This window comes from Manacus candei, unplaced genomic scaffold, assembly GCF_025592945.1.
Source record: "Manacus candei isolate 608988 ecotype Guabito, Panama unplaced genomic scaffold, ASM2559294v1 h1tg000015l, whole genome shotgun sequence".
Taxonomy (NCBI): Eukaryota; Metazoa; Chordata; class Aves; order Passeriformes; family Pipridae; genus Manacus; species Manacus candei.
The window spans coordinates 3,733,665-3,756,263 of NW_026138063.1; the positions used below are offsets into that span (position 1 = coordinate 3,733,665).

Here is a 22,599-nt window from a genome sequence, read left to right on the forward strand (position 1 = left end):
ATTCCCAGTTCCTAATGACCTGGTTTGATGTCAGGAACAGTATTCTGAACTGGTGAATGCTGAGTGCATCCCAGCTAATCCAGACAAAGTGCTCCCCAGGAGGGAGTAAGGAGCAGCTGATTCCACTGCTTTTTGTACAGCATTATGTGTGAAGCAGAGAGCAGGAATGAATCAGGTAGGTGTTGAAGGCCTGCAGCGTGGCTCCTGCCTGCAAATAGCTTGGATTGCTCAGGAGGAGCACCAATAAATCAAAGTCAGAGCTAAAGAGTGAGTGAGTGGCCAAGGAAGCAGTTTGCCCAGAACGGCAGTGTGTGATTAGACATTAATGAGGTTTTCTGTGACCTTGAGGTTTCCAGGAATTTTTCCTTGTGTTGTGATTGGCTTAATCTTTTCAATTATTGCCCAATTAACACTGTGTGGCATGGAAGACTGATGGATTGCATGAGAAACCCTGAATGTATCCAGAAGGGGACAGCAGAGTAATGGCAAAAGCTTTCCAGGTTTGTTGAAGTCAGACAAAGTGACTTGGGTTCATGCTGCAGTTATAAAGGATACCAAGGCTGAATGTTAATGGAGATGTGCTCTGCTACCTAAGTCCACATATGCTTGAGATCTGTGTTCTTACCTCCTCTTCTCCCTCATCCTGGTATTGTTCATCCACATTATCTTCCTGCTGGTCGGGGTTTCCTGCCATCTGCACAAAGATCACAGAACAATTCAGTTCTAGTGCATGTCTATTAACTTTAGAAGACTGAAGATTAAAGCTTCTTGTTCTGGAACTAAAACTCCATGTAAAGCTAAAATAACAACAATGGCATAAGAAGTTTGAGTTCCTTCATTAGCAGCAGTGAGAGCCTGGTTACGTGATTCAAAACTGCCCTCAACTGAAAAATAGCAGGATGATTATAAGAAAAACTTCTTCACAGAATTCAGCAAGACCTTCCATACTAAGCAGGAAGACAGTGGAATATTCACACCACTAAAGACCAAAGCCATAACAATACAGATTGTCTCTGTCTGGAGGAGTTTATAGCTTTAACAGGGTTGAAATGTGCAGCATTTGACCTCCTGAAGAGGCCCTGTGGGTTCCTCCTTTCCCTTTACTGACCACCAAGTGCTCTTCCATTCCTGGATGTCCTTGTTTCTGACTGGCTTCCTTGTGCTTTTCATTTTCATCTGGTAGGTTTTCTTCTCGCTCTTGCTCAGCTTCCTCGAATTCATCTTCTCCCTGATTATTGGGGTCGTCAGCAGGATTCACATCTTCCATGGCTGCCTTCTGCAATTTTCAGAAGTGAATGTTAAACGCACATTTTTAGCTCATGGTCAAACTCCCTTTCCCTTGAAAGCTACACTGGCATGAGCTGTGCTAGAACCGACTCCATCCCCACTAACACCAGCTGGAATCTCTACAGGATCAGGGCTCACTGGGTAAAAGTACCTCAGCACTGGGCAGAGACAGAGCAGAAGTACAGGTGTCTGTCTGCTAAAAACCAGACTGAATCTCATGACCTGTTTCACAGAGGCTGTTAAACAACTTTTGTTTATTGACTATCTGACAACTGACAGTGCCTGATAAGGCCAGGTGAACGAAGATAAGGGTTTAAATGCTCCTGGCTCCAGAGAGCTGATGTGATCCTTCAGTGCCAGACTGTCCTGCACTATTGACCTTGTCTATGTCTGTAATAAAACAAAACAACACTCACCTTTCATCTTTGCCATCCTGAAAAGGAGCATTTTCTTTCTGCTTATCATTCAGTAAGAGCAGTTCTGTAACTTTATAGCTAACAAGTTAAAGGTCCTCTGGAATTATTTACTATACACTTTAATTTGCTGAAGGGGAGTAAAGAAAATACTCTTGATGTTCCACAACAGCAGGTGAGAGGGAGTTTGGGGGAAGGCACAGGACTCACTCTGCTGCACCCAGGTCTCTGTGCAGTCAGTTCAGTGCTCACCTACATCCTCCTTCAAGGCCTCACAGTTCTGTACTGACTCCAGGTGGTTTCAGTGGCTCTTGAGTTGGCTCTTACCCTCTTAACTAACCACAGCATCAAAAATACCATCTCAGCTCTTTTTGACTGACCACTCATGTTATTTTTCTGAGGCCAAATTTACCTGTTCAAGTCCCAGCTAAGTCCAAATCCTTTATTCCACCTAAAGCACAGATCAAAGGAATGTGGAAATAAGCAATTTGCTTCCAACAAGAAAGCTTCTTTTTGATTTCTTCCCAAATCAATAAGGACAGCTTTAAATAGATTTCAGATGTTGTTTTAAACTGTCAAACCTGTCTCCCTAGCAGACCTCTCTTCATCTTATTTCTGTAACACACAATTATGTCAGATGAGACCTGTGGGTTCTCACTTCAGTAACGATTGCAATCTGCAGCATCTTAATTCATACTCACTGATTCATCAGCCTGCTGATTTTCTGCTTGATGTTCTGGCTCTTGCTGTTCATTTGCATTATTTTGATCATCGTCTTCACCTTCATCCTGGTGCTGGTTGTCATGTTCATAAGCTGAAAAATTTCTTAGGTTATTATTGTATTAGAGCAGTTTTCAGTTAGTCCCTTCCTACCCAAACCACTCCATGATTCTATATAATTTAAAGAGATCAAACAAACCCATAGACAGAGCCAGGAATGTAACCAAGATCCACAAAGCCCTATCCTAGGAGCTCAATCAAAAGGACACTTTTTCATTCAGGAATGTGAATATGATCTTTAGTAATTCCTCTATTCCACTCAGTCAGTTCAGTCAGGGTTATTTGAGCTTCTGGTTTTAAGTTGCAAGTTTATGTTTCACTTGAATCCAAACTGCATATGAAATGAATATTAAAGTCTCCCATGCAAGGCAGTACACAGGGAACCTGTGAGCATGGCAGGAACAGGAATCTTTGCTTACCTCCTTCCTCTTCCTGAATCCCTTGCTCTTCTTCCCCTTGTACAATATCCTGGTCCATGTTATCATAATGAGCCTGTTGGCTGAGAACATTAAATGCCAAACATCATTTCAGTTTCAAAGAAGTGTGTTTCTGCTTTAATAAACAAACCCTCCACCTGCACCTCTGCCTCTCTCAGCACCTGCCAGAATGGGTTCCAATTTCACTTTCTATTACCAGATATCTTCTCCCATCACCTTCTCTGAAATACATCTGATAGAACAAAGACTTTCCTGTCCTGCCACACCAACTTTGTGCTTGTATCTCTGTCTGGAGTTCGCAGTGCTCATGGCTATGGGTCAGGCAAAGAGCAAAGTCAAGACCCTGAATTTTAGGAAAGCAAAATTCCAGCTCTTCAAGGAAATAGTCAACAGGACCCCCTGGGAAACTGCCCTCAGGGACAAGGGAGCAGAACAGGGCTCACACCACAAAACCTTGAGCACAGACCACGACAAATTCACATAGAAGAATTTAACCTGAGCTGGGTTTTGTAGAGTTTTTCCCCTTGTTCTGCCTGTTTGTGGAGCTGGAGCTCTTTCTCCTGGAGCTGTTGCTGCCTCAGGATCTGCCCCCGCAGCCTTTGCTGGTGCAGCGACTCCTGGTGCTGCCGGAGCTGGTTGGCCTCCTCTGCTCTCTGGGCTCCAAGATGCTGCTGCTCCAGCTGTTGCTCATAAGCTGGTTTTTGTCTCTTTGGTACAGCTTTTGTTGGTGTTATCTGTCCAAGAAATGTGTTAGCCACAGATTAATCATCGTTTCAGTGATCAGGAAAAAGCAGGGAGAAACCTGTCCAGAGGGAAAACTCTGCAGCAAAATTACAGCAAGATCATTTAAGTTTTCCCATCTTTGCTTAAAGTTTAATTTACTTTTTTTTTTTTTAACACAGACTGGAAGTGTTGAGGTGTTTGTGGAACAAGAGAAGATCATGTGTTGAGCGATGACAACCTTTCCTTTTCTCACATATCAATAATATAAACCCCCCCAATTTACTACCAGTCTAAGGAGGTTTTGATGGCTGACAAGACAGCAAATGTTTCCATTGATTTCACTGGTAATCTCAGTGGGGGTTGCTTTTAGCCTTGAGTGAGACACTGCACATTTTTTACATTCAGCAATAACTTAAAATCACTCCAGTTTCTCAGCTTAACCCATTGCTGCTGTTCTGACCCACTGCACCTCTTCAGCAACAGCTTCTCATCACCCCAGAGTTACACAATTAATCTGCCAGCAGAGAGAGTGTTAACAAAGCCTAAGGCGAGGCCAGTAAAATACATTTTCCACTGGAGATCCAATCTAGAATGCAAATCCAGGATTTGCTGGTTTTATTTAGGGCTGCACAGAGCACGACTGGCTGTTGCTGAGCATTGATTTCCCTTGGCTATTCCAGGCATGTTCACCTGGCAGTTAAAATTTCCTGTCAAAAGATGATGAGCATTTAGATGGCAAAGTGTTTGCAGAAGGCAGGTTTATCTGACAAGGAAACACACCTCAATTTGATGAGATGCATCACATTAGCAAAGCAGGACATCTCTCCATCACAGGGCTCAAGATAAGCCCCATTCTCACCTGCTGTGTGCTTCAGCAGCTGCCACAGGCCTCAGATTTAAAGCAGGAGACAAGATTCAGTTTGCTGCTCTTTTTTATCCATCCATTGCTTTTTATCAGCAGAATTAATGTTCATTAAGATTTGGCCAGCACTGCAGTACAAGTGTGTTCAAGCTGAGCCTGAATCCTATGCATCCAAGTGCTTTGAATCCCAAATTTTCTATGAATGTGACAGTAATTTTATCTAAAAAGCAGTGAGTGCTCTGAATCCCAAACTTTCTATAAACACAACACTGGTTTTACCCAGGAATAAGTGAGTGCAATGCAGGACCAGCAATGATAAGAGCAGCCTCATTTAAGCAGCAAATCTGATCAATTAGAGGAGCTCCATACCTCTGACTGGAGGTGATCACCCAACATGTTGGTTTCTTCTTCTTTCTGCTCCTGCTTTCTCCATTCATGCTCTTCTGGGACTTGATCCTGTTCCTCCCCTAAGTGCTCAGGCTGACCTGCCTGCTCCATTTCTTCCTCCTGAAGTTCCTTTTTGCGTTCTTCTTCAACTTGATCAGCACGTTGCTCGACATCTTCTCCAGCCTCTTGTTGCTCCTGAATATTCAGCTCTTTGGGATGCTGGCCCTCATTAGCCCTTCCCTGGAGATGGAAGGGCTCAGCCCTGTCTGCTTGTTCCTGGGTATTTATTTCTCCTCTCTCTTTTGGCTTCTCATTCTGCAAAACACGCACAGGATTATGTGTGTACAAGATATTATGGGGTTTTTTTAGTTTCAAGAGAGCCAAGGACAGATATAGATCCTTTATCCCAGCCCAGAGCACTGAACCTGCTGTCAGGAGGGCCAAGGTTTGGAACAAGCTACTCCTCCTGCCAAACAGTGTCACTAGTGATTCGTGGCTCTGCACAGCTACACAAGGTGTTGTACAGTTACATCACTGAGCAGGTTAAGCCTCATTTTATCTGAAGTGGAACAAAAACTCTTACAATTTTGTATTTTACAGACACATTTTAGTGGTGGCCTTGGCAGCGTTCACTTAATGGTTGGACTCAATGATCTTAAAGTTCTTTTCCAACCTGAATGATTCCATGATTTTTATTTCCTGTGGGTTCTGCCGGCTGAGAATTCTTGTAAAACAAAAACACAACTGATTTTGTAACATCCAGACTTCATGTTTTCTTCTTGAACACTGGAGAGTGTGCCAGTTTTAAAGACCCTGACCTTCATGTGCCACTGGAACTTTATAAAACACAATTTCTTCAGAACTTGTTCAAGCTTTTCTGTAACACATGAGGTATCTAAAATTTTAGAGACCACCTATTCAGGAAGTTAAGATTTTTAACAACTCCTTAAAACAGCTGACACAAATACACTTAAAACTGCCTTACAGTCACATGAGAAAAGGTCACCATGAATATATTTTTATCAATAAATCAAACTGTTCCTCACTGCTTTACTCAAGATCTGACAAATAAAACCACCCTTCTAACAGACTTTCAGCACAGGTTTTGCTGAATAAGAACCATTTCTGTGGTGCATGAAGCCAGTCAGCACTTCCTACCTCCTGGTGCTCCTGGGTCCCAGGTCCCTGGTGCTCCGGGAGGTCGCTGTGGGGGGACAGTCCTCGCACCTCAGGCTGCTCATTTCCTCCTTCCAACTTCTCAGGCTGTCGGAAACTCGGTATTTTTTTGAGGGTGTCCTTCAGCTGTTTGTATTCCTCCACCTGGGACTAAAGTCAACATGTTAACTATAGCGTGTCCAAACTAATTTCTCAGTAAAAAGTAGTTGCCTCGGTGTAAACTTGCTAGCAGGACACGTGGTGGAAAGACTTGATATTGCAGGGAAGAGAAGGGACAGGAGTTTTGACACAGGTTTTATCTCCACACATTAGATAACACTGATTTATCAGGATCTTTTCAGCCAAAGTGCACATGCATACAAGGTGTATTAGAAACACCTCTGTGGGACAAAGAGGAAGATCTGATTTATTCATGCCAAGCAGAAGTGTCAGAAGAGGATGATGCAGTTTTCCTGGCAGCCTAAAGCAAAGGAAATGGAGAGCACCACAACTTCTCCTTTGCAGGTAGAAAGAAGTGCAGCTCTTCCAGAAACAGTAGTTTTAAAGTATATACACGTCATGAAAATGCCAAATCTGCAACACTTAGACAGGTGTTCCACAAGACAACAGCCAACATAAAGAACTGAGGCAAAGAAAGTCATAGCACACCACTGGTGAAAAGCAAGGAAAAAGAAAAAAAGAGAAGAAGTAGAAAGAAAATGTAAATTTCACATTTGTAATGTGTCTTCCTGAAATGCAACGGTAAAATGTTGTAATTTGATTTGCTGTTTAACTTTGTGCAAGATCAGGATACTTTCAAAAGGCTTTAAAGAGAATCCAGATGGGTTGGGGCACCAGTCCCTGGCTCTGCAGCAGATGTACAAGAAAGGTTATCAATGTAAGTAGATTTTTTTGGGATGGGCAGGATGTATAAAAGCTGCCCAGCACATATAAAAGGTGGTGCCCCACCAGAGGGTTTCTCTGCTGCTCCTGTGGAGGTGGTGGGTGTGTTTGCTACCAGTTTGAAACCAGAGGTATATTTAATAATCCTTTATAAAATACAGGTTAAAAACTGTGTGGTTCCCCCTGGGTGTCACTGTGTGTGCTCTGTGGTATCACAGCACTGCTGGAGCAGCACAGGCAGGAAGCCTTGGAGCACAACACTCACACAAAACAACACCCACAAGTGCTACAGGCTGACACGGGGCAGCACAGCCCAGCTCTGAAGGCAGACACACCTCAAAGCATCTCCAAAAAGCCTCTGTTAAAACATTCAGGCCTAAAAGCAAAGCAGAGTGCATAGTCATTCTTGTCATTCCAGAGGGATACTCCTGCTTCCTGATTAACTGCTGGAGAGGCCAAACAGAAATTTTAGAGGAAAAAGTAATATTTACTGAATGTAAAACTATAACACAGGTCTTTGATTTTTTTTTCCCCACTTGCTGACCATGCAGAGAGATGAACATGCTGGGATGTGTTGGAATGAGTCCAGAGGAAGCCACGGAGATGCTCCAAGGGCTGGAGCCCCTCTGCTCTGGAGCCAGGCTGGGAGAGCTGGGATGTTTACCTGGAGAGGAGAAGGCTCCAGAGAGACCTGAGAGCCCCTTCCAGTGCCTAAAGGGGGATTCAGGAAGGCTGGAGAGGGACCTTTCACAAGGGCATGGAGGGACAGGACAAAGGTGAATGGCCTCAAGCTGAAGGAGGGCGGGGTTAGATTAGATATTAAGAGTTAATTGTTCCCTGTGAGGGTGGGGAGGCCCCTGGCACAGGTTGCCTAGAGAAGCTGTGGTTGTCCCATCCTGGAAGTGCTCAAGGCCAGGCTGGATGGGGCTTGGAGCAACCTGGGATAGTGGAATGTGTCCTGTGGCAGGGGGATGGAATGAGATGAGGGTTAAGATCCCTTCCAACCCACACCATTCCAGGTTTCTATTATATTTAAACAGTGCACATCCAGATCTGAATTCAAGCACTCTGTTCAACTGCTGAGTCACTAAACTGAACATTCTGATTCAAGGCCACAGCTTAAAAGGTAGAAAACAGGGTTTATTAAAATAAATAATTAATCAGTCTGGCTGTAGAAAAGCACAAAGACTACAATGCTTTAAAGATTCAGGTCACAAATTCTTTAGTGCAGTATTGACTGCTGGTATTCAATGTCTAGAACACACGTAGGAATGGAGGAATCACTTCTGGAGCTGTGAAATAATCCCTTGGGAACTTTCTGCAGCTGGTTTGCAATGGTGCAAAACACCCTCTGTTCTGAAAGCGTGGGCAAGACCCTTCCCTTGAAGGAAAGGTTCTCCACAGGACAAATGCCACATCCTGATTGCAGACAGAAAGGCTTTGTGTGACACAGGTTTTATAATTAAAGGGCTGAATCAAAGCCAGGAGAAGTATATGGAGCTTCCCTTTGGATTTGGTGAACCTTAAATCAGCCCCTGCCTCTGCCCCTGTGGAACTTCAGTTGTTAGCAAACATGTACCAAGCAGCAAACGTGGCCAGTGGGAGAAGAACTTAAAATTAGCTGTCAGCATGTTTTAGTACTGCAGATTAAGACTCCTCAGATATTTATTGAAGAGGGAATTTTCTGATCTTTCCCTATTTTTTGAATATCTACACATATTGACATGCACAACAAGGAGAGCTGGGGGGGGGTAAAGAAGATCCAATGCTTTTAATGCTGATAATGATTTTGTGGACCATGAAAATGCTTAAATGAAGAAAATCAATCAGGAATAAAAGTAAATTCACACTGCCTAACTGCCTTTCCCTCTGATCATTCACCAACAGTCTTCCTCTGCTCCAGCATTACTCCTGCTTTCAGATTCCCTGTGGTCCACACAGCTTGTACTGGCACAGCTGACTGAGCCTGCAACAGTTTGTGCTTCATGGATAGTTCCCTTGAAAATGACAGTTAAGAAACATAATGCTGCTGCTTTTTTTTCTGAATTAATTTCTGTTCCACCCAGAGTTTAGAATGCAAATATATATTTATTCCTCCATATAGACTTTGCTGCTGCACTGATGCCCATTGCCCAGAGAAGCTGTGGCTGTCCCATCCCTGGAAGTGTCCAAGGCCAGGTTGGACGGGGCTTGGAGCAACCTGGGCTAGTGGAAGGTGTCCCTGCCCATGGCAGGGGGTGGGATGAGATGATCTTTAAGGTCCCTTCCAACCCAAACCATTCTGGGATTCTACGAAAACCTTGTAGACATTCCAGTCACACACAAAAAGAGACTTTATACCAGCAGCCAGGTCTTTGTAAGTGATAAATGTGAACATCAGAGAGTGGGATGTTCAACTAACAGGAGTTTTATCAGAGAAGGCAGAGGAAGAAAGGTATTGGCAGCTGCCATGGAAGCAGAGATACTCTGGTTATGAGTAACACATGCACTCTTGGGCCTGTAGTAATAGAGTTTTTTTTGTTTTCTGACAGCCCTGTGAATTGTTGCAGCTTCTTAAGAGCCACCCTTGAACTCATGCACTTCCCTCTGAGTGCAGCACAGTGCCAGTGAAATCCCAGCATGCCAAAGGCCACATGCACCACACTGCAGTGAACCAGGAAAAACAGAGTTTGAGGAAGCTGAGAGCCAGGAGAAGCTGCTTTCCTTCTGACCTGAGCAGCAGCTAGTGCACTCTTGTGGTCTTCCAATGTCACCACAAGCTGGTTGTGCTGGGACAGCAAGTTCTTATGCTGTTGCTACACAAAAAGAAGAACATTACATGTTTCACATAAAGTTCATAAAGGTAAATTAGGGAGGCTGAGGGGTTTTGAACTAGGAGGAGAATTCGATTTATTTTGAAAGGAAAATCCTGAGCTGGAATGACAGCACTTATTTATTTAACATGGAATGCATATTAAACAGACAGAGGAAGCGAGCACACCAGGGAAGGGAATTTGGAGGCCAGGATTTGTGTAGCTAAAATAAAATGAAAAGTTGGGGGAGATGATGATGAATGTTTTAAAGGAATAGAGCTGGAAAACATCAGGCATTGAGTTTTGCCAAAACTCAGTTCTTAACTTGCAAAATCAAATTCCCAATTGTAATTTCTATACCAAACACTTCATTGTTGTGGGTTTTTTCATTTGTTTGTTTTTCAGGTTTTTTGGGGGTTTTTCCCCTGTTTGTTTTTTTTTAAATGAGCAATTTACCTTAAGTGCAGGTGGCCAAAGACAAGAAATCCAGTTCAGCCATATTCCTCTCCTTTTGGCCACACAACAGAAACTACAAGTTTTCAGCACAGCCTAATTCTGGCTTGTGAAAACTTGGGAAATTTTTTTCCTAATGTTGAAAGTTCTCCTCGGAGCAAAGCCTACCTTGACATCCTGCAGCTGGGTGTGAATGTCTTGGTGAGCTTTCCTCAACTGTCTGTTCTCCTCTCGTAAGTTATACAGGGATTCTGTTGAAAAGAAATGACACACAGAATATTACTACAGAATTTAAACCTGCTCAGATTTATAATACCAGGCTAAGCACCAAAATTAAGAGTGTAACACAATCTACACAAAATCCCACACAATTGCTACAGTAAAAATTAAACAGAATAATTGTATGGTTTGGTTTTATTACATCTCTCCCCAGCCCTTTGAAAAGCTTTACATTTTCAAGCAGAAAATTGTAACATTTGATTAAATTTTATATCAGTGCACTCAGTCTGCATCTGGAACTCTGCACCACTGTTCCCGCTGGGCACTGCAGATGGCAAAATTCCATATGGAAACCTGAATCTTTGAAAGGCAGAGAGGAAGAAACCCTCTTCTCCCTCCCCACATGGTATCTAGTGAGTGAGAATTTTCTGTGGTAGGACCAGGCTACTCCTTTGGAAGGGATGATAAGATGGCCAGAATGCTTAAAAAAGCTTCTGGGACCAGGGAGAGGGGCTTGTATTCCCACTTTTTACATGATATTGATGTGGAATATTGTGAGCAGATATAGGCAGGTTGTTCCCACACTCCAGGCTGTCAGGCTGCAACCCAGCTCAGCCCAGCTCACTGTGTGACTGTGCTGCCAAGGCAGAGCTAATAAACACAAAATCCTGCAAAAGCCTCTGCAGACAAAGCTGCAGACAGCTCCAAAACTAACTCCTGAGTCAGTGACACATGGCAGAGCATGGCTGAGGGCCCTGGTGGGGACAGCCCCATCCTTTTGTTCCATGGAATTGTGTAATGAGGATTGAAGAAGCCTGAAAACTGCCAAGAGTCTATTTAACAGGAAATTAGATGCCAAGAGTAAAACATGACTTCATCATCCAGGTATGCAGGTGTTTCAGAGGAGCTGATACACAGAGGGGAAAATTAGGCCTAAAATGTATATAAAGTCACTTCATGAAGAGGCACAATTAAATTTCTGATAGAAGTGGCAAATATTCTTAGATTCCATTTCAATGACAAAAACCAATAAAGAGGTAAAACTATTCTTCCAGGTTTATACAAGTCTTAGCAGTAAAAATGAAAGTCTGGCTAAACAGCCTCTGACACTTGACAGGTTTTTAAGTGCTGAGTTTCCTACTATTTCTCTAACCCAGATACAAACACAAAGCACACATGAGTAGATTTCAGAGAGAGGCCACAGACAATCATCAGTAAAATGTAACTTAGCAGGAGGCAGAAGATGCTTGAATGACCCGTGAGTGAGAACAGAGAAAACGCCTCTCTCGCCTCACACAAAACACAATGGCAAACACACAATTTAATGGGACAGCCAGACACAGGTGAGATTTACCCTTCAGCTTGGAGATCTCCTGCTCTTTCTCCTGCTGCAGCTGCAAGTATCTCTCCTTGTGAACACTGAATGTCCTGCTAAACTCTTCTCCTTGTTTTCTGTGATCTTCCTCAAGGTCAGCGTGCTGCTTCTTCAGTTCTTCATGTTGACTCTGCAAATACCAAGTTGGGACAGTGGAGCAGTTCTGTATCTGCATATCTGGCTAATATTGTCTTTGGCAATTTGTTTAATAAGCACAGATGAATGGGAAGCATTCATCACAGGGAGGTTATTATTCAAAGCATGCACATTGAAGCTCCTCTCAAACACAAATGATCTCTGTGATGAGCAGAGTCCTGTTCCAGGGCTCTGTCACCTCAGCCCACATTGCACTGTCTCTCTGGGAGCTGCTCAATGTGTCTAAGAAAATCCTCACATGCCAAACTATGTGAGGGCCGATAAGTCAGCATTCCCTACAATAATTGCATTTGATAAGATTAAATTACCCCCCCCGGAAAGTCTGACTGGGAAAAACTGCAGTAAATCATCTTTTAAGGGTACTGTTGAGTGAGGAAGGCGCCGTCCATGTCCTGACATTCTGGAATGAACCAGAACCCAGCAGGGCTGTATCCCCCCAGCATAACCAGTTTGACAGGACACTGGTGTCCTGCTGCCCCAGTTACCCACCTTCAGCATCTGGTGTTGGACACTCAGAGCACTGTATCTGCTGTTGGAGTCTTGCTGTAAAACACAAACACCGGTGTTAAACAGAACCACACTGACATTCCTCCAAATTCCATTCAGTCAGTTATTTAGGAGTCACAAGATAAGGGATGTAACTCCCCAGGAAACAAATTCACCCTCCCCCTTGCTCTGGAGCAGAGCAGGCACATACACTTACTGCAGCAACAACACATTTTAACTCACATTACTCAGCTCACAAACTGCTCCCCAGTTTCAACATGAAATAGCCATAAAATCCTAATTTACTCGCTTTATAAAGAGTTCCCTACAGGTCTCTGGGTCCTCTGCCAGATACAGTTTTCCTTCTGGCACTTGGTGTATAAAACAAAGTTTCTTGATGTTTTTATGCTTTCCAGTTCAAAGACCACGTGTTAGAAAGCTGTCACTGTGCTTTTCCCCGTGGACTAAGCTACAAAAAGATTTCTAACACCTTCTCATTCCCCCTTCCCCTTAAATATAAGAACATTATGTTTGAACTACCATAATATAAATAGGAGGATATTTTCTAAATTAATTTTCTGGAGAGATATTAGTATCTCCTACTACAGCTCCAATAATTAGGAGTTGGAGAGCACTTATGCATGCAGAGTAGACTGAGATAAGTGAGAGCTCTTTCAATTAGTATTTTCCAGGACCTCTTTCTTTGAACAGTTATAATTGCAAAGCATTTCCTTTCTCAGCTATTAAAAACTTGTACTAGGAAAGATGACTTACCCTTCCTTTATTTAGTGTTTCCTGTGCTTCTAGTTTATAAACAAGAAAATCTGTAACATAAAAAGGGAGAGTACTGATGAAAAAAAGAACAGGAAGATAAGAATCTGTGCTTAAATAACTTGACTGTTGCATGCATAAATTCTGTTAAGAGCTGAATACTTGTGCAGATACAATTTTCTTAAAAAGGTCTTAAAAAAAGAAGAATTTAACAAAATGCTGAATTTATTTTCGTTAAAGGGTATCACAGTTTCACAAAATGCTTTCATTTAAAAGTTTCACATCTTGGTGTGACATAGAGGGGTAGAAGCTCAAGACTCTGGATGGGCCCATGAGCATCATCCAAAAGGAAAAGGACATTTATAAATTGTGTATTCTTGGAGATGAGAAAACGTTCCCTCCTTGGTTCCTCCATCCTCTTTTTAGGGTTTGAAAACGCTGTCTCACCCTCGGGTAGCAGCAGGACCGTTCTACACTAGATGGCACCAGAAACCCACCGAGAACCTCACAGTGAGAATCATTTCTTACTCCTTTTCATCTGTGCTAAAGTAGCAGTTTTAGGAGGAACAGAGGCTTTACTCTGAAAACTGTGGTGAATTTAAAACAACAAAAGAGTGAGAAAACTCAGACGACTGAATCCTGCTGAACTGCCATAGAGAGCAGAGTGTAAGAAATACAATTTGTGCCAACATTTCCCCCTCACACACTTCCCTGGAACTCAGTTTTAATCAGGAAAATATCTGTGAGCGTGTGTTTATCCTTAAGCACGTGAAAAAGTACCGATCCAGAGTCTAATTTCCCAATGATGGAAGGCAGGAAGAGATCCCATGTTTTTGGTACAAGTTTTGAATGTTTGGCATGCCAGAACAGGATTTCCACATGCCCACACTCCACATACATGTTAGGGTTATGTACGTGGATATAAATATATTCCCTGTGTATATTGTGTCATGTTGCAGGGATCTGTAAACAGTACTAAAAAGATGATTGCTTTTAAAAATATCTGATTAAAAAAATAAATAAATAAGAAAGAACCACTAAAAAGACCAGCCCAGCTCTGCCAAGGGGGTCCTGCTAATGTGTTACAAGACTCATTTAAAACTGAACAAAGAGCATCTGAAGTTATTTCTGCAAATAATCATGTTGAACGTCAAAGTGAAAAGCACGTTTTTACCTTCTTTTGCTTTCTTATGTTCGAGCCTTTCCTTCTGTAATGACTTTTCTAATCTTGACCTGTGCTCATACACAACTGAAAAGAGAAATTTTGTACGCAATTAATTGAAAAAGTAACATATAAAAACCCCACCACCCACCCCCAACGCACCCCAGGGAGCATTGGCACAGAACACACCAGGAAAATACAAGTGGAATGAGGTCATAGGATAAAGGGCTGTTTGTATCATCTGGGACAGCATTTTTTTTCCTTTTTGCATTGTTTTATTGCTCCTGAATTCTGGGTTCTCTGAGTGCACAAACATGGCTGTGATAACCAGGTAAGTGTTTTGTCTGTGGAGACAGTCAGCTGTGGTGGAGCTACACGAAAGCTGCCAAATCCTCTTCCCTTCTTGGGTATGCAGGGACATTTTTCCATGCTTCCATCCTCTCCTGCCTTGTTTGCAGAGAGACGAGGAAATAAGGCAGGACAACTTCACTGCCAGAGTAATTCCTGGCAGCAAAGGAACTGTCACAAGGAGGGAAGGGATGCACAAGGGCAGAGGGCTGAGGGAGGGGCAGCACTGCACAGGCTGCTAAGGCTGAGGCACAGGGAACCTAATTCCTAAATTCTTCCAAAATCTGGGCATACAGTATTCCTTTGGCACTGCCTACCAGCAATTTATGACTCTTAAAGACTGTCCAAGCTGCCCACAGGTCCTTTGTGTACATCCCAAGATGGGTTTTAGGTTGATGAGCTTGTTTGTTCGTTGTATCTTGTGTGTATTCAGGACATCCAATATCTCCTGGCACAAAGTCCCCCCATTTCACTGCCAGTACAGCAGAATTTCATTCTGCCTGTGCTTTGGACATGGAGTTTGGAATATGTCTCACAGAGGATGGGGCACATCAGTCCCTATTTACCCTTTCCTCAGCACTCACTAGGCTGAAGGATCATTATCTGAAATAGCCAAGTTTGCACCAAAGATATCAATTAAAACTCCTGAAAATGTACAATTATATCTTTTTAGGCTCAGTTTAATGCAAGCATCTTTCACTGCTGTAAGTACAACTTGCACTCTTTCAAATAGTTATTAATTTGTATTAATACAAGAAGTGATATTTTTCTATCAAAACTAGGAAACTCATTTTATGAGAATAAACCACTGGTGAACATAAGCCTTCTGCAGGAGGCATCAAGTAAAGATTTGTATCTTGGCAGCTTCAGAAGGCTCCTCTTGCACCCTAAAACCTGTTCTTAATTCCACCAAGGTGCATTCTGCAGGCTTATCTACGAGTGTTTACGTGTTGGCTCAGAGCTGGATTGCTAATCAATCCCTGGCACCTATCTCCACTTTGCTATTTATCTTCTAAAGTCAAGGGCATCAGTCAAGATGAACCAATGTATCAACATCCTCGGCAAGAAAACAAGCATGTAATGAATATTCACAAAGTCACCAGCAAGCAGGCCTGGAGAAGGGGGGAAAAAAAGGCAGCAGTACAGTAATGGTTTTATTTAGGTCCTGGAGATAGTGAATGCTGAATTATAGTGCAAAAGGAACAGTGGTTGTAGCACAGCAGCTCAGGAGAGCAATGAAAAGCCATAATGGGTTTCTCCTGCCATGCAATCAGAGGTGGAAACAGGCTTTTTGGCAAACAGGCTAAACCACAAATGGATTCGGAGGTAACATTTTCCACCCCGCTTCTCTGCCTGCAAGTGCACCTTCCACAGCTCCTCCTGGGGCTTTAACAAGTGTGTTGGGAAACCCTGCACAACAAACCCAGAACAAGGCAAGAGGAAAGGAGAAGGAGAAAGCAGTAGTTTGGGGTTTAGGGACCTCTCACATCGAGCTGAATCTCTGCTGAGCTCTGCCTTTCCTGCCTTCACCCTGAACTTGCCAAGTCTCTCCACCCCTCCCAGGTAATGCATCCTCACCCTTCTGTGTGCTAACCTTTGAAATACTGGGACAATGCTGGAGAAGTCTCAAAAAAAGGGCTAAAACCAACTTCCTCCTACACCTCTGACCTTCTGCTTCACTGACTGGCTGGTTCAGCAGATTTCTCTCTGATAAAAGTCCATAATGTGCAATGTAATTAAGATTTTGATTAAGAATCATTATTGGGAAGGCACAGCTTCCATCCTTTCTCTCTTGCTCTTTTGTGGGGTAGGTTGCAAGTCAGATTTCATAAGTACATAGTTTATCTCCCATAAACATAAATTATTTCCACCAGTTAGGAACTTTAAGAGTCCAAACTACAAAGGGCTTGTTACTACAGCAGGGTGTTCCCCTTCTTCACTGCCAGCCTGGATAGAAGATGGCTGAGCAAGAAGCTGAAAGAAATAAATACATTGAAAAGCAGGTTTTTTATAAGAGGTTTCCCAGCTGGGGGGGAAACTGCACAAATAACTTTTCCAAGGGTAAGCTTTTAATTTTGTACTGATCTTTACACAAATTACTGAAGGTTATTTCTACATTATATTAATAGAGTGATAAAAAAGGGGGAAACTGTTGTCATCTAATGGCTACTATGCACAATTCCAAAGCTGGAATAACTGCAGGTATCAGTTTAATTCTTGAAATTACCAACAGAATGTAACCTGTACAAATGAACAAAGAACCACATAAACCCACAGAGCCCAGAATGTGAACTGTAACATCACAGCTTGATAAAACACCTTTCACCTTCAACAAGGAAACACTGAACAGTCCTTGAATTGATCCCAATTAAATCAAGTCCTTGATTTAAGGCTTTCCTTATACAGAAAAGGAAGTGAAGGAGAAGGGGGGGTGTGGGATGATCTGTAGGGTCTCAGATTACACCACTCTGACCAGTGCTGAACGTTAATTGCGACACAGGAGTTGAGGGAGGTGATGAAAGCAAGATTATTTAACAGTCCTGGTTATTTCCTTATCATTGCTCTGCACCTCTAAGCAGTAAAACTATTACCAAGCACATATTTATGTATATTTAAGGGAAAATATTTCCTTGTTTCCATTATCAGCAATTTTGTGACTGTCTTACTTTGGTTGTTTGGTCTGCCAGAAGCATGATCTTGGAGTCTAAAATACCCCAGCTCCCACTGTCTTATATACTGGAAATTCAGATTACATTGGGATTTAAATATATATGATGCAAGAAATTTTACCAATTTCAATGAGATTCTGCAATCTTTCTCTAAGCTTACAGTAATACCTTTCATTTAAAACCAGCAGATTTCAGTAGTCTTGGCAACAGCCAGTGTTATTTTCTCTCAGACTGTGGCAGAGTTGAACTGAACCAGCAGTGTGGGGTAAAATCACCTTGGCACTTTTCTAGTAACACTACAAAGGCCTGTAGGACATAGATTTGCTGTAAAAATAGTTAATTCCCAATTCTTGTAACTGCAAATATAACCATTTAAAATGTGAATCCAGCTTTTCTGTTGAGAGTGAAGCACTTCCATGAGCCAAGGAACAATCCCTTCACTATGGGATGTAGGATAAATTCCCCAGTCCAATGACAGTAATTGAAATTCTGATCTCAGAAGGTATTTCATTACTCCTCTGACACTAATGTCTCATGCTGGGAGAAGATGTTATTAATACAGCAAGACCTGCTTCCTAAGCTTCCTAAGTATTTGATTAAGTCAGTGAATCTGGCTTCAAACAAAGAGATTCCCTATTTCACTACTGATAATCTTATCAGACATAGATTATCAGGCTCTGGGCAGCTCCTGGTCAAGCATCAGGATTCCCCAGCACAGTACAAGCCATGCTGGTCACAAGATGTGCTACATCCATTCAGAGACTCTCAATTGAGAGTTCAGCAATAAATGGATATTCCAGTGACACTGCAAACATCTAAGGAACAGTGGAAGTATTCCCACAATAAAGACTAGGAAAACTATAGTGCAAGAAAACAACATTACAAAAAACCACATCTTTATCACAGAGTCCCAGAATGGTTTGGGTTGGAAGGGACCTTAAAGCCCATCCAGCTCCAATGTCCTGCCATGGGCAGGGACTCCTTCCACTAGACCAGGTTGCTCCAAGTCCAAATAATTACAATACATTGAACAAAACATTGAAGCTATTTAATAATTTATGCCCTTGAAGCTTTCTGGTTTGAATTTATACAAAAAGGACAGAAATAGAAGCCAAGACAATGCAAAACTGATTGTGTGTGAGGTTTAATTATGGAACACTTTTGCATCCAGGCAGATGGAATGTTCTCATTGTGCTTACTGCAAACCACAACTGGCACTGGATGGAGTATGAGAATTACCTTCACTTTAAAACAAACTCCTACACTTTTCAATTTACTCACATGATCAAGTAATGGTTTTGCCTAATTACAGCCAGTCACTGCAAATTCCTCCTGGAAAACTAACCCATGCATTGGAAGTTGTGCTTAAAAATAACCACTGCTTTGACTTAATTCCCTAGTCATCTGTGTTTGCTCAGAGTACTAATAATTTTAGGAGAAAAGTTTGCATTTAATATCTGGATCTTCATATCCAGGGGATTTGCAGTGTTTGCCACAGACCTACCACTGATCTCAGCTGCACAAGGAGGAAGTGAAACATCAGCTTTCAGAGATCCTGCGCCGAAAATGAGCTGTCAGTTAAAATTCTCTAACTTAGTCAGTACTCCAGCAGTCAGAAGTTCTGTTCTAACTACAGGTTCCAGCAACCAGGTCGAGTTTTGCTTTGACTGCAGTTCTGGAAACGGGGGAATGCTGAGGGAATCTGGCACATCAATTCAGTTCACCCCAGAAACACACACTTGTATTTCTAAGAAATTGTTGTGGCCTCCATTCATTTATAAGGGTGACATGCAATTATAAGGATGACATGAAAATTAATTTCTGAACTGGAGTAAAATCTCCATTTCATAAAATCCTTTTCCTCCAGCCTGCCTCATTCTTAGAAGTCAATAACACCTCTAGGAAACAACAGATTTAAGATATGTTGGGATAGAGGGAAGGATTTATCATGTTCAAACAGTAAACTGTAATAGCTGCTGCTATAAATAAATTTGAGAAGGGGTATTAAATGAGATTAAATATTTAATCCCTCACAGATAGGCTTCAGACCCAACTTTCATTAGGAAGGAGATCATGTTTTCTAGAAAAGATTTCCCATGCACTCCACAAAAGATTTCTTCCAACCTTTGGTACCACAGGAGGGATCAGCATCCCACCCTGTACATGCTGTTTCCTACACACCTATCCATGCTATTTTTTTCAAGTGGTGATAAATGCAAATAGTTCAAACAAAACCTGTGTAGTGGTTTTGGACTTAAATTAGCAGAACACACAAAGATTCAGCAGAGCTAACAGTTTTCTTCTCACATCATCTCTGTTTGTTGGGTCTGCTCAACCCTCAGCTCCAGGAAAAAAAGGGGCTGTTCTTTCTCTCAAAAATTGTTTTAGACCCTTTTTTCAATTTTATGCAGGTCTGGTGATTCTATCTACACAGTGTCAGGATCTATTATTCAGAAACTAGTCAAAAATAGACCTTGAAGAAAAAAAAAACAATCTATATATGCACAAACTGCACCCAGAATCAAAGAGTTTGAGATAAAGATTCATAATTTTGACTGAAAATGGCTTTGCTGAGCATGGTGGTGTGGATAGAAGCAAGCTCCCTACTCTGCCCTCTGGGAGCTCACAAAGGCCATACTTCTCTCATCATCTCTGTAATTAAACCCTGGAAATGACTGCCAAACTCTGGGATCTGAGTCACCTCAGGAAAATAAGATAGTGGGCTAATTTCAGATACCTTGGGGGGAGAGAGGAAATGTAGAGGAGGAGGTGGAGAAATTGCAGTTTCTTTTATTTCTTAATTATGATACCTAGTAGCAAATCTCAAGAAGTTTGGGTTAAGCTACATCACCAGAAAAAGATCAGAACTGCATCCAGCTCAGAAGACCCTTCTTTAAACAAGGAATACCATCCAAACAGGTTGAATTCCTCAACTGCTCACCTCAGGCTCCAACATGACTAGCAATTCATGCTCCTGTGTCCTAAAAATCCCAGGAAAAAAAAATCATCCAACAAAAGATTCTGCTCTAATTACTTGTTCTGTATAGCCCATTTTTTCAGTAATCTGAATTATTTCGCTTTCATTACTATCAACCTCAAAGCAGCACCTGACTTTCAGCAGGTCACATTAAATTACTTTTTCTAAGCAAGGCTCCTATTCCAAAATGAGCAAAGTGAACTCTATTAGCCACAAATTGCTGGCAATACCCTCACCACTACATCAGAGATGCTATAATGGGTACTCAACTCTCAGAGAGGGTGGAAACCTTACTAATAATTCGCCCCACCCAGACACAAAGGCTGACAAGCCTGAATCCTGCCAGGAAAACAACCAGGCCAATGAGACAATGTGCTTGGAACTCTGTCTTTAAGACTTAGGAATTCAATCAGCCAGGAATATGTGATAGGAGATGACTGACAAAGAAGCCAGAATGCAAACTCACCAAAGCATCCACCCATCCTGCCTCTCTCCTCCTCTCCCAGCTCTGAAGTGTCCATAAATCCACACAGATCCACCACTAACAGGCTTTAAGGGGCTTAAATCATGATCAGTGACAAAGAGTTTTGGGATATAGGCTCTGTCTTGCATCAGGTTGGTGGCTACCAGGCTCAGTGTTAAACTGGGGAGAGGGAACATCAAAACCCAGGGAATAAACCCACCCTGTTACCTCACACTGCTCAGTATTCCCTCTGACTGTGCCCTGTGATCTTCAGCCCAGGTTCCAACCGGGGTGCAGATGGAACACTCCGGTGCTGAGAGAAATTTATCCTGAAAGTATCATATCCACCAGGAAAGTGATTTGAAGCCACTCAGGCACGGGTTGCAGGAATGAAAAACAAATACAAACACGGGCACTTGCTCAATTTATCTGTCCAGTCATGGAATTTTGCTGTGGGAATCTTACTCGCTATGGACCTGGAAACAAACTTCCCAGAGTTAACTGACTGGAACAGAACTCAAGCACCTTTTCTGCATTCAGGTTATGAAGCAATCTTGGTAATTCTAAATAACCCAAAATCTTAGGGCTGAGCTTCCAAACAGACATATCTTTCTAAAGATACATTTTACATGTACAGATGCATGTATGAATATACATGACAGCATACAGCTCTTCAATACTAAAATTTCACACAGTTTCAAATGTTTCATGTGTTTTAAGTATTTAAAACATTAAATACCCATTGAAAACGTGAATGGAAGTACAGAAGGCAGATTCTTAGAGGAGGTTACAAACCAAAGTGTCCCATTTCAGGAAGCCAGGTAGCAGAATTTGGGATGATGTATCTGCCACTTCGTGCAGCCCTGCACCTGGTGTTGAAGTACATTTGTGTGCCAACAGCACACACAGAACCAACCTCTGCTATTACAGTGCTGCCATGGATCTCCCAGATCTCAGATAGCAGCAAAACACAATAAAATAAGCACTGTAGCGTTACATGCAACCTGAAACTCACAGGAATGACAGGAATTCAGGTTGTTATTGTGGAGAACAACCAACCACACAGGAGCTGTGGAGATGTAGCTCTGCTTGTATGATGCATGTGAAAAATAAGCCATCAAAAGTTAGTTCTTCCTAGCTCTGCCAGCTTAAGGTACAAGTTTAAATAGTGTATTATCAAAGAAGGCTGTGAGAGTGAAGTACATCCCCATCTCTCTGTGCTTCACTGAGAGCAGCTTTGGCATCTCTGTAGTTTGCATGCAGACATAATAAATATTAACCACTAAAGTGACACAGAACTATGATCCAGCACTGGGATACATTATGCAAGTCTACATACACAGAGCTGCTCTGGATCTGATCAACTTCTGGCAGGTCACATCCAACAGGGGTCCTGGTTTGGGACAAATGGCACAATGGGCACAGAGGAATCTATATTATCTTTTCAGCTGGTGCTTTCTAGCACTGGATAAGAAAGCTTTGAGGAAATCCACACCTTGAATACTCTCAAGTTCAGAGTCCCTGCTGGGCTGGCTCCCAGGATTACAGCCCAGTCTGAGGCTGCACAGGGACTGCTCAAAGCTGTCAGATACATTCAGACTCTCAGAGAAAGAGCAGGAAAATTAAGATAGTACAAAGCACTAAATGTAGGTTGTTATAAGGATTAGGGATTAAAACAGATTAAACAGATTAAAATAGTACTTAACACCCAGAGGATGAGAAGACAGAAGCTGCAAGGGCTAAAAAGACATTTGTAGATACATTCAATCTTGCAGCAGTCA

The 22,599-nt window shown here is 42.2% G+C and overlaps 1 protein-coding gene across 2 annotated transcripts in view; it reads right to left on the bottom strand.

The window, feature by feature from the left end:
- GOLIM4 (golgi integral membrane protein 4) overlaps nucleotides 1-22,599 on the bottom strand; it is a 30,465-nt gene that overhangs the window by 3,235 nt on the left and 4,631 nt on the right. The window contains exons 2-14 of one of the 2 annotated variants that reach the window (XM_051781844.1): nucleotides 14,374-14,448; nucleotides 13,203-13,252; nucleotides 12,432-12,485; nucleotides 11,766-11,916; nucleotides 10,361-10,443; nucleotides 9,659-9,742; nucleotides 6,048-6,215; nucleotides 4,872-5,204; nucleotides 3,413-3,651; nucleotides 2,900-2,979; nucleotides 2,402-2,514; nucleotides 1,109-1,276; nucleotides 626-694 (exon numbers count right to left, since the gene is read on the bottom strand). In XM_051781844.1, coding sequence (XP_051637804.1) covers nucleotides 626-694; nucleotides 1,109-1,276; nucleotides 2,402-2,514; nucleotides 2,900-2,979; nucleotides 3,413-3,651; nucleotides 4,872-5,204; nucleotides 6,048-6,215; nucleotides 9,659-9,742; nucleotides 10,361-10,443; nucleotides 11,766-11,916; nucleotides 12,432-12,485; nucleotides 13,203-13,252; nucleotides 14,374-14,448 — 1,667 coding nt within the window. The remainder of the gene's footprint in view (nucleotides 1-625; nucleotides 695-1,108; nucleotides 1,277-2,401; nucleotides 2,515-2,899; nucleotides 2,980-3,412; nucleotides 3,652-4,871; nucleotides 5,205-6,047; nucleotides 6,216-9,658; nucleotides 9,743-10,360; nucleotides 10,444-11,765; nucleotides 11,917-12,431; nucleotides 12,486-13,202; nucleotides 13,253-14,373; nucleotides 14,449-22,599) is intronic. The other variant, XM_051781845.1, reaches the window with a different exon arrangement.